The sequence below is a fragment of the Salvelinus fontinalis genome, chromosome 30 (genome assembly GCF_029448725.1).
Source record: "Salvelinus fontinalis isolate EN_2023a chromosome 30, ASM2944872v1, whole genome shotgun sequence".
In the NCBI taxonomy this organism is placed as follows: domain Eukaryota; kingdom Metazoa; phylum Chordata; class Actinopteri; order Salmoniformes; family Salmonidae; genus Salvelinus; species Salvelinus fontinalis.
This window is the reverse complement of record NC_074694.1, coordinates 41,229,972-41,246,749: the sequence shown is the minus strand read 5'-3', so window position 1 is coordinate 41,246,749 and position 16,778 is coordinate 41,229,972. Positions and strand designations below refer to the sequence as shown.

The following is a 16,778-nucleotide window of genomic DNA, read 5'->3' as shown; positions in this document are numbered from 1 at the left end:
TTGTGCCACTGGCCTGAGATGATTGAAGTTGTAGCCTAGATGTAGCCTAGTAGGCTCACGTTAACTAGCTAGCTAGCTAACTTAGCTGGTTCATTGTTGCCCATGTGAGGAACTTCAGCTAGTAGCAAGCATTTTAGCTAGCCTCTGACAACAAAAACTACAAAGTCTACTGTATGACAGAGCCATAGACCGTTTAGCCAACATGAAAGAGTGGAGGATGGCATTGGCGTTCAACTAGTCTACAAGTGGGATGAGTCAACATTTTTTGTTTTACTTGCGCACGCAGGCACAAATTCAAACACAGACACAAACAGAAATCAGTACCATGGACAGCCACATGATATTTAGCAACATTGATTGGACTAAATTATTTTTGGTATCTTTAAGTTTGTTTTCAGTGTATTAAACTAAGCATATATAGCCCTGTTGATCTGTTTAAATGTTTAAGTTGAAATGGTGCTGGAATAGCGGAGGCAAGGGCTCCTGTGGTCTTGTGCTGATTTGCAGAAACTCCGTGGTTCTAAATCAGTAGCTGTTTAGTAAACTGTTCGAAAACATGAACTTGCTTGACCATGCTACAGGTGATATAACTGTTTGTTACATGCATTATTTGCTCCGCGGACTTCACCGGACAGATGTTACTCTCCGGTTTTGTGATGGAACAAACGAATGTGTAGTTGAATTTATTCGTCCACTGTGTGACTGTTGTCTTTTTGTTGTTACGGCCTCATTGTATATCACGGGGGGGGGGGGGGGGGGGGGGGTATGGACGAATGTGTTATAGAGCAAATAACGCAATTATCAAAACATAGTTTGTAATATGGCTTCTTTACTGGCTTGGCTTCCTCTGTGATTTTACCCACACACCACTAATGTTTTTATGAGGACATTGACTAATCCAAATCAGCTCCTGAACTAAAGTGTATTGAAATTAGCAATCTAATTCGATCCTGCAAGTGCCAGCTGACAATATAGAGTCTGAGAACGGTATCATCTGTCCTACAAGTGCCAGTAGAAAAGAGAGAGTGAGAAGGGTATCTATCCTGCAAGCGCCAACATAGAGTGTGTGAGAAGGGTTTCAAGCCTTATGTCACACCCATAGGGACTCACTGTGATTGTCTGGGCTGTGTAGCTGCAGGTATTGGATGTCCTTGCTGTGTAGCTGGGTGTTGAGCTTCTGTAGTGAGTTGCCTCTCTGTCTCAGAGCAGACTCCAGATCCACGATATGCTCCACGTGCTTCTCCACTAGACTGGTCTAGGATCAGATACAGAAACACACACAGACGTCATTGACAACAATATTCTGAGAATTTGGGTAAAGCACAGACAGATCTGGAATCAGAGTAGGCTTATTAGTGTCCTGGTTAGGGTTTGATAGATAGCATACATAGTGGCAGGTCTAACATAGTTAAAATCTTAGACAATGTAAAGAAATGTTATGGGATTTCACATTTACTGTAAATTGTTCAGGGCTTGGCAGGTGATCTCTACAACCAACCTCTTTCAGACACTTGATCTAAAATCATTTGGAACACATGCAAAATGCTGAGACTGCAGAGTGTTGCTTTTCAATTTCAGAAGAGATTTTCTTAGATTCGTTTTTTTGGAAGTAATCTTGAAAGTAATCTTGGGCATCTCTGCTTCATTGGGCTTCAAGTTGGCTTATAACCAGGTAGAACACAGGTGGGGGGTAGAACCATGGCCTCAATCATACGAGACTGATATACTGTAGGGGTTTCTGAACAGCTACTTATGGTGGTTAAGTAAGGCTCTAGCCACCATGTCGCCATTGTAGCTTAGAGCTCATTAAATAATAAATGTTCCTAGAAAGTTTTAATATGAATATTTAAGATCATGATATGGATGTTAAAAAAAGCATTTTGGGAACATTTGGGAGCATGTTTTAGATTGAATGGATGGAGGGATAGAGGGATGGAGGGAGGAAGAACACGGATGGAATATTGGATGGATGGGAGAGTGGAGGGACGCAGGCATGGAGGTATGGGATGTCTGACCATTTTGTCCAGGTCTCTCTGGAGGTTGTTCTTCTCCATGTGGATCTTCTCATAGGCCTGGATCACATCCTCCAGCTGCTCCTGGCGCTCTTTCCTCTTCTGGAGCTGAGAGAGGGAAAGAGAGGGCGAGAACGAGAGAGACGGAAAGAGGTAGAGGGAAAGAGAGAGACAGAAAAAAAAGTCCAGTCGCCGGGACCACAAATACAAAATTCTATCTAGACACAGATGCCCTAGAGCACACAAAAAACTATACATACCTTGGCCTAAACATCAGCGCACAGGTAACTTCCACAAAGCTGTGAACGAGCTGAGAGACAAGGCAAGAAGGGCCTTCTATGCCATAAAAAGGAACATAAAATTCAAAATACCAATTAGGATCTGGCTAAAAATACTTGAATCAGTTATAGAACCCATTGCCCTTTATGGTTGTGAGGTCTGGGGTCCGCTCACCAACCAAGAATTCACAAAATGGGACAAACACCAAATTGAGACTCTGCATGCAGAATTCGGCAAAAATATCCTCCGTGTACAACGTAAAACACCAAATAATGCATGCAGAGCAGAATTAGGCAGATACACGCTAATTATCAAAATCCAGAAAAGAGACGTTAAATTCTACAACCACCTAAAAGGAAGCGATTCCCAAATTTTCCATAACAAAGCCATAACCTACAGAGAGATGAACCTGGAGAAGAGTCCCCTAAGCAATCTGGTCCTAGGGCTCTGTTCACAAACACAAACATACCCCACAGAGCCCAAGGACAGCAACACAATTAGACGCAACCAAATCATGAGAAAGCAAAAGATAATTACTTGACACATTGGAAAGAATTAACAAAAGAACAGCGCAAACTAGAATGCTACTTGGCCCTAAACAGAGAGTACACAGTGGCAGAATACCTGGCCACTGTGACTGACCCATTGTGACTGACCCAAACTTAAGGAAAGCTTTGATTATGTACAGACTCAGTGAGCATAGCATTGGCTCTCAAGACAAGACAGGCTATGTGCACAATGCCCACAAAATTAGGTGGAAACTGAGCTGCACTTCCTAACCTCCTGCCAAATGTATGACCATATTAGAGACAAATATTTCCCTCAGATTACACAGATCCACAAAGAATTTGAAAACAAACCCAATTTTGATGAACTCCCATATTTACTGCGTGAAATACCACAGTGTGCCATCACAGCAGTAAGATTTGTGACCTGTTGCCACAAGAAAAGGGCAACCAGGGAAGAACAAAGACCATTGTAAATACAACCCATATTTATGTTTATTTATTTTCCTTTTGTACTTTAACTATTTGCACATCATCACAACACTGTATATAGCATAATATGACATTTGAAATGTCTGTATTCTTTTGGAACTTCTGAGAGTGTAATGTTTACTGTTCATTTTTATTGTTTATTTCACTTTTGTTTTTGACCAGTATCCCTTCTTTCTTTTCTCTCCAAAACTCTTGAACGTGCCGTCCTTGGCCAGCTCTCCTGCTATCTCTCTCAGAATGACCTTCTTGATCCAAATCAGTCAGGTTTCAAGACTAGTCATTCAACTGAGACTGCTCTTCTCTGTGTCACGGAGGCGCTCCGCACTGCTAAAGCTAACTCTCTCTCCTCTGCTCTCATCCTTCTAGACCAGGGGTGTCAAACTCATTCCACGGAGGGCCTAGTGTCTGCAGGTTTTTGGTTTTTCCTTTCAATAAAGCCCTAGACAACCAGGTGTGGGGAGTTCCTAACTAATTAGTGATGTTAATTCATCAATCAAGTACAAGGGAGGAGCGAAAACCCGCAGACACTCGGCCCCCCGTGGAATGAGTTTGACACCTGTGTTCTAGACCTATCGGCTGCCTTTGATACTGTGAACCATCAGATCCTCCTCTCCACCCTCTCCGAGCTGGGCATCTCCGGCGCGGCCCACGCTTGGATTGCGTCCTACCTGACAGGTCGCTCCTACCAGGTGGCGTGGCGAGAATCTGTCTCCACACCACGTGCTCTCACCACTGGTGTCCCCCAGGGCTCTGTTCTAGGCCCTCTCCTATTCTCTCTATACACCAAGTCACTTGGCTCTGTCATATCCTCACATGGTCTCTCCTATCATTGCTATGCAGACGACACACAATTAATCTTCTCCTTTCCCCCCTCTGATAACCAGGTGGTGAATCGCATCTCTGCATGTCTGGCAGACATATCAGTGTGGATGACGGATCACCACCTCAAGCTGAACCTCGGCAAGACGGAGCTGCTCTTCCTCCCGGGGAAGGACTGCCCGTTCCATGATCTCGCCATCACGGTTGACAACTCCATTGTGTCCTCCTCCCAGAGTGCTAAGAACCTTGGCGTGATCCTGGACAACACCCTGTCGTTCTCAACTAACATCAAGGCGGTGACCCGTTCCTGTAGGTTCATGCTCTACAACATTCGCAGAGTACGACCCTGCCTCACGCAGGAAGCGGCGCAGGTCCTAATCCAGGCACTTGTCATCTCCCGTCTGGATTACTGCAACTCGCTGTTGGCTGGGCTCCCTGCCTGTGCCATTAAACCCCTACAATTCATCCAGAACGCCGCAGCCCGTCTGGTGTTCAACTTTCCCAAGTTCTCTCACGTCACCCCGCTCCTCCGCTCTCTCCACTGGCTTCCAGTTGAAGCTCGCATCCGCTACAAGACCATGGTGCTTGCCTACGGAGCTGTGAGGGGAACGGCACCTCCGTACCTTCAGGCTCTGATCAGGCCCTACACCCAAACAAGGGCACTGCGTTCATCCACCTCTGGCCTGCTCGCCTCCCTACCTCTGAGGAAGTACAGTTCCCGCTCAGCCCAGTCAAAACTGTTCGCTGCTCTGGCACCCCAATGGTGGAACAAACTCCCTTACGACGCCAGGTCAGCGGAGTCAATCACCACCTTCCGGAGACACCTGAAACCCCAACTCTTTAAGGAATACCTAGGATAGGATAAAGTATTCCTTCTAACCCCCCCCCCCCCCCTTAAAAGAGTTAGATGCACTATTGTAAAGTGGTTGTTCCACTGGATATCATAAGGTGAATGCACCAATTTGTAAGTCGCTCTGGATAAGAGCGTCTGCTAAATGACTTAAATGTAAATGTAAAATGTTTATCATCTATTTCACTTGCTTTGGCAATGTTAACATATGTTTCCCATGCCAATAAAGCCCTTGAATTGAATTGAATTAAAAGAGAAAGAAAGGGAGATGTAACGGTCCTGACCTGTTTTATGTTGTTTTTGTATGTGTTTAGGTCAGGGCATGTGTTTTGGGTGGGCAGTCTATGTTTTCTGTTTCTATGTTGGTTTTGGTTGCCTGGTATGGCTCTTAATTAGAGGCAGGTGTTTTGCGTTCTCCTCTAATTAAGAGTCATATTTAGGTAGGGTGTTCTCACTGTTTGTTTGTGGGTGATTGTCTCCTGTGTCTGTGTCGATGTTACACCATACGGGAATGTTTCGGTTTGTTCGTGCGTTTATGTAGTCTGTTCCGGTGTCAGCGTGCTTCGTGTATTTGTAAGTTCGTTTGTTCAGGTCTGTCTACATCGTTTTGTTATTTGTTAGTTATATCAAGTATAGTTCGTTTTCGTCTTTGTCTGTTTTGTTTATTTAATAAATCATCATGTATTCACAACCCGCTGCGCCTTGGCTCGATCACTACTCCACCTCTTCTTATGAAGAGAGAGAGGAACGCCGTTACAGAATCACCCACCATTCCAGAGCCAAGCAGCGGAGTAAATGGAGTAAGGGACAGGAAAGGAAGGAGCAATGGACATGGGACGATATATTGGACGGAAAGGGTTGCTACACATGGGAGGAGATCCTGGCTGGTAGGGATCGCCTCCCATGGGAACAGCTGGAGGCACTGAGGAGAGCAGAGGCTACCGGAGAGAGGAACCGGAGCTATGAGGGAACGCGTCTGGCACGGAAGCCCAAAAAGCCCGTAAGTAATTCCCAAAAATTTCTTGGGGGGAGGCTAGGAGGTAGTGGGCCAAGGGCAGGTAGGAGACCTGCGCCCACTTCCCAGGCTTACCGTGGAGAGCGGGAGTACGGGCAGGCGCCGTGTTACGCAGTAGAGCGCACGGTGTCTCCTGTACGAGTGCATAGCCCAGTGCGGGTTATTCCACCTCCCCGCACTGGTAGGGCTAGATTGGGTATTGAGCCAGGTGTCATGAGGCCGGCTCAACGCGTCTGGTCTCCAGTGCGTCTCCTCGGGCCGGCATACATGGCACCTGCCTTACGCATGGTTTCCCCGGTTCGCCTACATAGCCCGGTGCGGGTTATTCCACCTCCCCGCACTGGTCGGGCAACCGGGAGTATTCAACCAGGTAAGGTTGGGCAGGCTCAATGCTCAAGAGTGCCAGTACGCCTCCACGGTCCGGTATTTCCGGCGCCACCTCCCCGCCCCAGCCTAGTACCTACAGTGCCTACACTACGCACTAGGCTACCAGTGCGTCTCCTGAGCCCAGTTCCTCCTCCACGCACTCTCTCTGTAGTGCGTGTATCCAGTTCGGTGCCTCCAGTTCCGGCACCACGCACAAAGCCTCCTGTGCGTCTCCAGAGCCCTGAACACACTGTATCTTCTCCCCCTACTAATCCTGATGTGCTTGTCCTCAGCCCGGTGTCACCAGTGCCGGTACCTCGCATCAGGTATAGAGTGGGCTTTGAGAATACAGTGTGCCCTGTCCCTGCTCCCCGCACTAGTAGGAAGGTGCTTATCCTTAGCCCGGTGCCTCCAGTTCCGGCACCACGCACCAGGTCTACAGTGCGCCGTATCCGGCCAGAGCCATCCGTCTCCCCAGCGCCATCTGAGCCATCAGTCTCCCCAGCGCCATCTGAGCCATCCGTCTCCCCAGCGCCATCTGAGCCATCCGTCTGCCATGAGCCTGCAAAGCCGCCCGTCTGCCATGAGCCTGCAAAGCCGCCCGTCTGCCATGAGCCTACAGAGCCGTAAGAGCCAGGTAAGGTTGGGCAGGCTCAATGCTCAAGAGTGCCAGTACGCCTCCACGGTCCGGTATTTCCGGCGCCACCTCCCCGCCCCAGCCTAGTACCTACAGTGCCTACACTACGCACTAGGCTACCAGTGCGTCTCCTGAGCCCAGTTCCTCCTCCACGCACTCTCTCTGTAGTGCGTGTATCCAGTTCGGTGCCTCCAGTTCCGGCACCACGCACAAAGCCTCCTGTGCGTCTCCAGAGCCCTGAACACACTGTATCTTCTCCCCCTACTAATCCTGATGTGCTTGTCCTCAGCCCGGTGTCACCAGTGCCGGTACCTCGCATCAGGTATAGAGTGGGCTTTGAGAATACAGTGTGCCCTGTCCCTGCTCCCCGCACTAGTAGGAAGGTGCTTATCCTTAGCCCGGTGCCTCCAGTTCCGGCACCACGCACCAGGTCTACAGTGCGCCGTATCCGGCCAGAGCCATCCGTCTCCCCAGCGCCATCTGAGCCATCCGTCTCCCCAGCGCCATCTGAGCCATCCGTCTCCCCAGCCCCATCTGAGCCATCAGTCTCCCCAGCGCCATCTGAGCCATCCGTCTCCCCAGCGCCATCTGAGCCATCCGTCTGCCATGAGCCTGCAAAGCCGCCCGTCTGCCATGAGCCTGCAAAGCCGCCCGTCTGCCATGAGCCTACAGAGCCGTCCGCCAGACAGGAGCCGCTAGAGCCGTCCGCCAGACAGGAGCCGCTAGAGCCGCCCGCCAGACAGGATCTGCCAGAGCCGCCAACCAGACAGGATCTGCCAGAGCCGCCAACCAGACAGGATCTGCCAGAGCCGCCAACCAGACAGGATCTGCCAGAGCCGCCAACCAGACAGGATCTGCCAGAGCCGCCAACCAGACAGGATCTGCCAGAGCCGCCAACCAGACAGGATCTGCCAGAGCCGCCAGCGAGCCATGAGCAGCCAGAGCCGTCAGAGAGCCATGAGCAGCCAGAGCCGTCAGCCCGCCATGAGCGTCGAGAGCAGTCAGCCCGCCATGAGCGTCGAGAGCAGTCAGCCTGCCATGAGCGTCGAGAGCCGTCTGCCTGCCTTGAGCGTCGAGAGCCGTCAGCCTGCCATGAGCGTCGAGAGCCGTCAGCCTGCCATGAGCGTCGAGAGCCGTCAGCCTGCCATGAGCGTCGAGAGCCGTCAGCCTGCATAGACCTGCCAGAGTCCCTCAGCCAGGATCTGCCCCTTGTCCCGGTGTTGCCCCTTGTCCCGGTGTTGCCCCTTGTCCCGGTGCTGCCCCTTGTCCCGGTGCTGCCCCTTGTCCCGGTGCTGGTCTTTATCCTGGTGCTGCCCCTTATCCTGGTGCTGCCCCTTGTCCCGGTGCTGCCCCTTGTCCCGGTGCTGCCCTTTGTCCCGGTGCTGCCCCTTGTCCCGGTGCTGCCCCTTGTCCCGGTGCTGCCCCTTGTCCCGGTGCTGCCCCTTCTCCTGGTGCTGGCCGTTTATTTAGGGGATGTGAGTTTTAGGGTGGTCATTGGGAGGGGAAGACAGAAACGGGGAGTGACTATGGTGGTGTGGGGACAGCGTCCAGAGCCGGAGCCACCACCGTGGTCAACTGCCCACCCAGACCCTCCCCTGGACTTTGTGCTGGTGCGCCCGGCGTTCGCACCTTGAGGGGGGGGTTCTGTAACGGTCCTGACCTGTTTTATGTTGTTTTTGTATGTGTTTAGGTCAGGGCATGTGTTTTGGGTGGGCAGTCTATGTTTTCTGTTTCTATGTTGGTTTTGGTTGCCTGGTATGGCTCTTAATTAGAGGCAGGTGTTTTGCGTTCTCCTCTAATTAAGAGTCATATTTAGGTAGGGTGTTCTCACTGTTTGTTTGTGGGTGATTGTCTCCTGTGTCTGTGTCGATGTTACACCATACGGGAATGTTTCGGTTTGTTCGTGCGTTTATGTAGTCTGTTCCGGTGTCAGCGTGCTTCGTGTATTTGTAAGTTCGTTTGTTCAGGTCTGTCTACATCGTTTTGTTATTTTGTTAGTTATATCAAGTATAGTTCGTTTTCGTCTTTGTCTGTTTTGTTTATTTAATAAATCATCATGTATTCACAACCCGCTGCGCCTTGGCTCGATCACTACTCCACCTCTTCTTATGAAGAGAGAGAGGAACGCCGTTACAGGAGATGAGGAATTAAATGATCGAAGAGCCCGTCCCAATCTCCTGTTTTCATTAATTTCACTGTTGAAACTTCTTTTTAGAAGCAAAATAACTAAATTTGTTCTATTATAGTTTGTTTTTTATCTAATGCTTCTCTCAGTCTGAAGCCTAAAGAAATACTCCATAATGATTCTCATGCAGGACACAAACATAACTTCAGACAGTGCCTGTGTCTCCCAGACAGTCTAGACAGCCATTACATGCATTTCCATTCCAGCAACTACTTGTAATATTGAGACAAGAACATTTGCAACAATAGTATCTTGACGACTTTCACACCCACAGATCAAGGCCCGTAATTCAAGCATCTCAGAGTAGAATTAGGACCCGCTGTCCATATAATCATTTATTATTATCTAAAAGGCCAACCTGCTCCCATATCAGCACCCCTACTCTGAGACTCTTTATGAACATGGGCCCTGTCTGATGTCAAAATCATAGACACTCAATACTGTAAATTATATCCAGTGATTTAAGTGGGAGACATGGTGGACAAATGGATAGATGACTGAGGAAGAAGACAAATGAATAAGATGAAGATGGAAACGAAGGAGGGGATTGGGGGTCACTGGAGGAAACGCTGACAAAGAGAGGGAAACTGAATGAATCTGACGAGAAAGGAAAACGGAGAGAAAGAGGGAGAGAGAAGGAGAGGGGGGAGAAGAGGTCCAGAGAGAACGAGGGAGTGAGAGAAAGAGAGAGACAAAGTCACACAAAAAAAAGAGAGGGAAAGAGAGAAAGCAACTTAGGACAAAGAGAGATATGACAGTACAAGATGCTTGAGCAGTGGAGAATTCAGCAGAAGCGTGTCTATGGTAACACATTGAAATCACGGCCAAGGTGAGCCAGGCAGTCAACATCGTGACAAAGAGCCAGGCAGTCAACATCGTGACAAAGAGGAGTGGAGACAGATTACTGGTGAAGCAGACTCGCTCGCTACCCTCCTGCCTGTGTGGATAGAAAACATGGTTTCCTAGGTGGAAGCCACTGTTTCAGGTTGGCAGGGGAAGCAAATATTGCCTTGACTGTGTATGGGGCTTGCTCGTTGAGGCGTGACACTAACAATCTTTATAAAGGCCTTTGTCGAAGCACTCTGACCTTGTGTGTTCAAGGGACAAAGCGCATCCCTTGAACATGTTCCCATAAACCTCTTCCTCCCCCTCGGTCTTTTTTTAATCACGGCTTCGTATTCTTCCTTCACACCACTCCCCCTCTCCTCACCTCTCCTCTCCTGCCTCTCCCTTCCGCCCTCTCAACAATAGACAAAGAGATATATAAATTGTTCAGGGAAGAATAGAGTAGTTCTTTCGTTTTATAGCTAGCTATAGCAATGTTTACACTGTGTACTTGTACGTTTTTCACAGTACTCCTCATCCTGTGATTTTACATGCCACGCAAAGGAAATTATAAATACTGCATTGTGGGTAGGATTAAATGAAGCCCCAGGTGTTTTCTCAGTCTCACCTCGTGGGTGAGGGTGCTGACTTTCTGCTGCAGGTTGCCGTTCTCTGACTGCAGTAGAGTTGTCTCCTTGGACTCAAAGCTGCAGTAGGAGTTCCTGTCCTCCCCAAACTCACTGATCATAGGGAACTGGAGAGGGAGAGAGGAGCATAACATTATTTATAATTCGTACAATACAGGTCTTGTCATGTAACTTTTTCCCCACACATTCTCCATACATAACAATATACAATAATCTTTCAATCTTGTTAGACATTACTCTTATAACTCCTATATTGTTTGAGAAATACAGAGAAAAACAGCGCACCGAGCAACAGCATAGAGTGAGTTGAGCATCTGTTTACTTGGGGAAACTCATGGTCCAAACACACCAGGACAGTCGTGAAGAGGGCACGACAATGCCTATTCCCCCTCAGGAGACTGAAAAGATTTGGCATGGGTCCTCAGATCCTCACAAAGTTATAGAGCTGCACCATTGAGAGCATCCTGACTGGTTGCATCACCGCCTGGTATTGCAACTGCTCGGCCTCCGACTGCAAGGAGCTACAGAGGGTAGTGCGAACGGCCCAGTAGATCACTGAGGCCAAGCTTCCTGCCATCCAGGACCTCTATACCAGGCGTGTCAGAGGAAGGCCCTAAATATTGCCAAAGACTCCAGCCATACTATTCATAGACTGTTCTCTCTGCTACCGCAAGTGGTACCGGAGTGCCTAGTCTGTGTCCAAAAGGTTTCTTAACAGCTTCTACCCTCAAGCCATAAGACTGCTAAACAGTTAATCAAATGGCTAACCGGACTATTTGCATTGACCCCCCCCCCCCCACACTTATTTTTCTTAAAAAACAAAAACATTATTATTATATATTTTGGGGGGTATTATTATTTACGCTGCTGCTACTCACTGTTTATTATCTATGCATAGTCACTTTACCTCTACCTACATTTACATATTACCTAAAGTACCTCGACTAACCTGTACCCCCGCACATTGACTCGGTACCGGTAGCCCATGTATATAGCCTCGTTATTGTTATTTTATTGTTACTTGAATTTTTTTTTTACATTCGTATATTTAGTAAATATTTTCTTAAATATATTTTCTTAAAACTGCATTGTTGGTTAAGGGCTTGTAAAGTAAGCATTTCATGGTAAGTGTAAAAACGGCCAGCTCATCTCCTTTCCAAGACCCCAACTTTCTTTTGGTTTTCCTATTTGCCAATCAGCATCTTTTTTTCCCGGGACTTAGCATAATACCCGACCAGGCAGGGCCTCAGGCAGTCTGTAGTTTGCATTCTGATGACCAACCTGTTTTTCTCTCCTGCTTATTCTACTGCCTTAGAAGAAATTGCTTTTCTTTTTGATGTTTATTGTGCGTGCATCTAAATGTAAGTGCCAAAATCCTGATGTCTTGTTGTTTGGAGCTAAATAGTGTCTGTTATAAATATGTACCATTTGTGTAAACTTGCTAGCTAGCTAGCTAGCTTCCGTACTCCCGCTAGCATTAGCATTGTCATCCGGAATGCATGATTATTTAGCATGCTTATTAACGATTCGCGATTTGGTTGTAGATCGCTCATGCTTATTATGTTTTATAATGTGTAGATATTTCTACATTGCTCTATTGTTCTTTGTGCATCTAGCATGTGTTTGAGTCCACATAGCCTGTTTAAATGTTGACATGCAAATTGGCACATTTTCCCATACTGTGCTATAGCCTAAGTTCTCCTCTTTTCTTTACAGAACCACAATTAGTATCAGAGAGAGTGGTGTTGTATGTGTGTGTGTGGATCTTCATTAAACCCTTGAACTGGAACTACTGCTTCCTCGTGTTCTGAACGGAATACAATGTGGTGGTTGCTACCGGCCAAAAATCCAGCACCTACATTTTTTATTCCTTTTTATTGGTCCGTTGAATTCATAAACAACCCATATTTTTCAGTATTCCTACAACTGTTGTATTCGGCACATGTGACAAATAACATTTGATTTGATTTGACTTCACACAAAGACGGAACAACACACGTTATATAATATAACCAGCAATCACAAGATTGTTTCTATCGTAATGCATATCTCTCTTTTGGAGTGCCTAAATTTGACTGACTTAAATCATCCAATGATATTGATGTTAGGACCAAACAAACATTTTCCATTTAGAGAAACATCTCTTTCTACTTAGACTGAATTAGCAGAGTGTGTTGTAGCTCTGGAATGAACTCTTCAGGGCCACACAGTCCTCACACTGTGAGGCACCAGCTACTCTAAACTCTCTACTTGTCAGCCACCTTACTCTTAGCCAGTCTTAAAGTTGGAGAAAATGTTCCAACATTTTCATATCTGCTACTCAGATTCAGACCATTTATTCAATTTTGGAAAGACCAATCGCATTATCTTGCATGCGAACTGGCCAGCTATTAAATTTTGTCTCTTTTTCTGTCACAAGAGACAAAATTCAGTACTAACAAAATCAATACATTCGTTTTTTACGTGATTCAAACTGAACAAACTGTTCCTTTGATAAATAATTTATAACCATTCCACTGAAATGCAACCTAGTGGCAAAGCCTTGAGTGCCAGCTGCTCTGTTATGGACAGGTGTGTTAGTGAGTGACTGAGCGAACACACATCTGGGGAGGCAGTACAGACAAAACAAACAATCTGGAGGCCCGATGGCACTCTCTTCATCACCCTCCCTCTCTCTTCTTCTCTTTCTCTCTCTCATGCCCTTCTTTTTCTTTTTCTCCCTCATTTGCACTCTCTGTCCTTTGTCATTCAGCCATCGTACTTCTCCCTCTCTCTCTCTTCCCTTCCTCCATCCCTCAACTGCTCTCTCTCCTCTTTCATCTCATCTGCAGCGTTCTCGCCCACATTACAGTCACCCTGCCAGGTGGGACAGCTCAGAGAGTTAATCTGCTGCACCAGCTGTGTCCCTCTACACCACTACTCTGCTACTCCATGCACGTAGAGAGCATGGGTGGCACATCACTGACTCAGCACAATACCACCACTGATGAGATACAGAGACCCTCATCCCTCACACACAACATGCAACAGCGTTAGTCGTCAATATAGGGGATATGGAAGCTAGATTAGCCAGTAAATGAGACTTATTCCACTCCTCTAACTTCTATTCCAAGAGTTTTTCCTTCCCAGAAAAATCTCAGAGCTCTCTCTAACTAGAGTTTAGATTATTTCCTGGTCAAGTCACATGGTCAGGATCAGGAAAAGCTCATATGCCAATCGGCTCTTAGCCCTACCTTGATCTCGTAGATCTTGAGCTTCCTCTTGATGCCACTGTTCTCTCTCTCCAGGCCCGCGAGCCGTGTCTTGATGTCCTGGTAGGCGGTGATGAGGGCGTAGTGGGAGACGGAGTACATATCATCAGGGAGGGATGAGGAGGACCAGCCCACGTCGCCACAGCTGTCCTCCTTCAAGCCCTCGCCACCTCCCAGTAGCCTCAGCTCACCACCGAATAGAGATTCCATTGCTCAGAGCCTCAACCTGTCAGGATAGAACGAGACAGAGAGAGAGAGAGAGAGAGAGAGAGAGAGAGAGAGAGAGAGAGAGAGAGAGAGAGAGAGAGAGAGAGAGAGAGAGAGAGAGAGAGAGAGAGAGAGAGAGAGAGAGAGAGAGAGAGAGAGAGAGAGAGAGAGAGAGAGAGAGAGAGAGAGATGATTTGTATGAAGATACATTATGTAGAAACACTATGTGTGGTGTGGGGCCAAGAGATTTTTTCCTGACCATTTTTCCTGGAAAGGAACAACTCTGGGTCCTAGTTATAGTCTGTGAAAAGGGTACGTGTCTCAGTCTTAACTTCTTATGGCTGCAGGGGCAGTATTGAGTAGCTTGGATGAAAGGTGCACAGAGGTGCCCATAGTAAACTGCCTGCTCCTCAGCCCCAGTTCCTAATATATGCATATTATTATTCGTTTGGGTAGAAAACACTCTGAAGTTTCTAAAACTGTTTGAATGATGTCTGTGAGTATAACAGAACTCATATGGCAGGCAAAAACGTGAGAGAAAATTCAAACAGGAAGTGGGAATTCTGAGAATGGTCGATTTTCAACCAAGATCCTATTGAATTCACAGCAAGATATGGATGAGTTTGCACTTCCTACGGCTTCCACTAGATGTCAACAGTCTGTAGAACCTTGTCTGAGGCCTCTACTGTGAAGGGGGGCCGAATGAGAGGGGAATTAGTCAGGTCTGCCATGACCTAACCATGCTCTGACCATGCGCGTTCACATGAGAGGGAGCTCTGTTCCATCGCTCATCTGAAGTCAATGTAATTCTCCGGTTGGAACGTTATTCAAGATTTATGTTAAAAACATTCTAAAGATTGATTCAATACACCGTTTGACATGTTTCTACTGACTGTAACGGAACTTTTGGACATTTCGTCAGCTTTTAGTGAACATGCTTCCTGACGTTGGATTTGTTTACCAAACAAGCTAACAAAAATAGCTATTTGAACATAAATGATGGACATTACCGAACAAAACAAACATTTGTTGTGGAAGTGGGAGTCCATTCCGATGAAGATCAGCAAAGTTAAGTAAAGATTTATAATGCTTTTTGTGAGTTTTGTTGACTGCACAATTTGGCGGGTAACTGTATGGCTTGCTTTTGTAGCTGAACGCTGTTTTCAGATTATTGAATATTGTGTTTTACCGTAAAGCTTTTTGAAATCTGACACAGCGGTTGCATTAAGAACAAGTGTATCTTTAATATAATGTAAAACATGTATCTTTCATCAAAGTTTATGATGAGTATTTATGTTATTTGACGTGGCTCTCTGCAATTTCTCTGAATATTTTGGAGGCATTTCTGAACATGGCGCCAATGTAAACTGAGGTTTTTGGATATAAATATGAACTTTATCGAACAAAACATATATGCATTGTGTAACATGAAGTCCTATGAGTGTCATCTGATGAAGATCATCAAAGGTTAGTGATTCATTTTATCTCTATTTCTGCTTTTTGTGACTCCTGTCTTTGGCTGGAAAAATGTCTGTGTTTGTCTGTGATTTTGCGGTGACCTAACATAATCGTTCGTGGTGCTTTCGCTGAAAAGCCTATTTGAAATCGGACACTTTGGTGGGATTAACAATAAGATTACCTTTAAAATGGTATAAGATACATGTATGTTTGAGGAATTTTAATTATGAAATTTCTGTTGTTTGAATTTGGCACCCTGCACTTTCACTGGCTGTTGTCATATCATCCCGTTAACGGGATTGCAGCCATAAGATTAAGGGCAATTGTGCAGCAGGAGGCAAAATAATATTTTCCCATAATGCCCCTTCATCCTGGCATATGCTTCAAAAGATATTATATAAAGGTCAAAAATAATAATAACAATTAAGTTCAAGGTGCAGAATCTGGTGTAGGTTTATTAAATAAAAGGTGCTACAAAATTAAGGTGGGCAAAATATTTACAAAAACCCTCACAAAGGTACAAAAACACAACAACAAAAGGGTCCATAAAGGATCTGAGCACCCTCCCCATGAGCAATGCTAACACTAGCAAAAACTACAAACTTTACCTAAACATACACTACCGTTCAAAAGTTTGAGGTCACTTAAAAATGTCCTTGTTTTTTAAATAAAAGCAAATTGCCAAGAAACTGAAGATCTCGTACAACTCTGTGTACTAATCCCTTCACAGAATAGCGTAAACTGTCTCTAACTAGAATAGAAAGAGGAGTGGGAGGCCCCTGTGCACAATTGAGCAAGAGGACAAGTACATTAGAGTGTCTAGTTTGAGGAACAGAAGCCTCACAAGTCCTCAACTGGCACCTTCATTAAATAGTCCCCGCAAAACACCAGTCTCAACGTCAACAGTGAAGAGGCGAATCTGGGATGCTGGCATAGACAGAGTACCTCTGTCCAGTGGCTGTGTTCTTTTGCCCATCTTAATCTTTTATTTTTATTGGCGAGTCTTAGATATGGCTTTTTCTTTGCAACTCTGCCTAGAAGGCCAGCACACCAGAATTCCTGGCACCACTCCACCAGGGCCCTTACCTCCTCCCTGTAGGCTGTCTCGTTATTGTTGGTAATGAGGCCTACAGCTGTTGTGTAGTCTGCAAACTTGATGATTGAGTTGGAGGCATGCATGGAAGATCAGCGTAGTGGAGGTGTTGTTTCCTACCTTCACCACCTGAGGG

At 46.4% G+C, this 16,778-nt stretch overlaps 1 protein-coding gene across 3 annotated transcripts in view; it reads right to left on the bottom strand.

The window, feature by feature from the left end:
* LOC129829232 (TANK-binding kinase 1-binding protein 1-like) overlaps positions 1-16,778 on the bottom strand; it is a 141,933-nt gene that overhangs the window by 48,781 nt on the left and 76,374 nt on the right. For all 3 annotated transcript variants that reach the window (XM_055890896.1, XM_055890898.1, XM_055890897.1), the window contains exons 2-5: positions 13,867-14,110; positions 10,615-10,740; positions 2,016-2,120; positions 1,111-1,255 (exon numbers count right to left, since the gene is read on the bottom strand). In XM_055890896.1, the coding sequence (XP_055746871.1) occupies positions 1,111-1,255; positions 2,016-2,120; positions 10,615-10,740; positions 13,867-14,094 (604 nt within the window). In that variant the 5' untranslated portion in view covers positions 14,095-14,110. The remainder of the gene's footprint in view (positions 1-1,110; positions 1,256-2,015; positions 2,121-10,614; positions 10,741-13,866; positions 14,111-16,778) is intronic.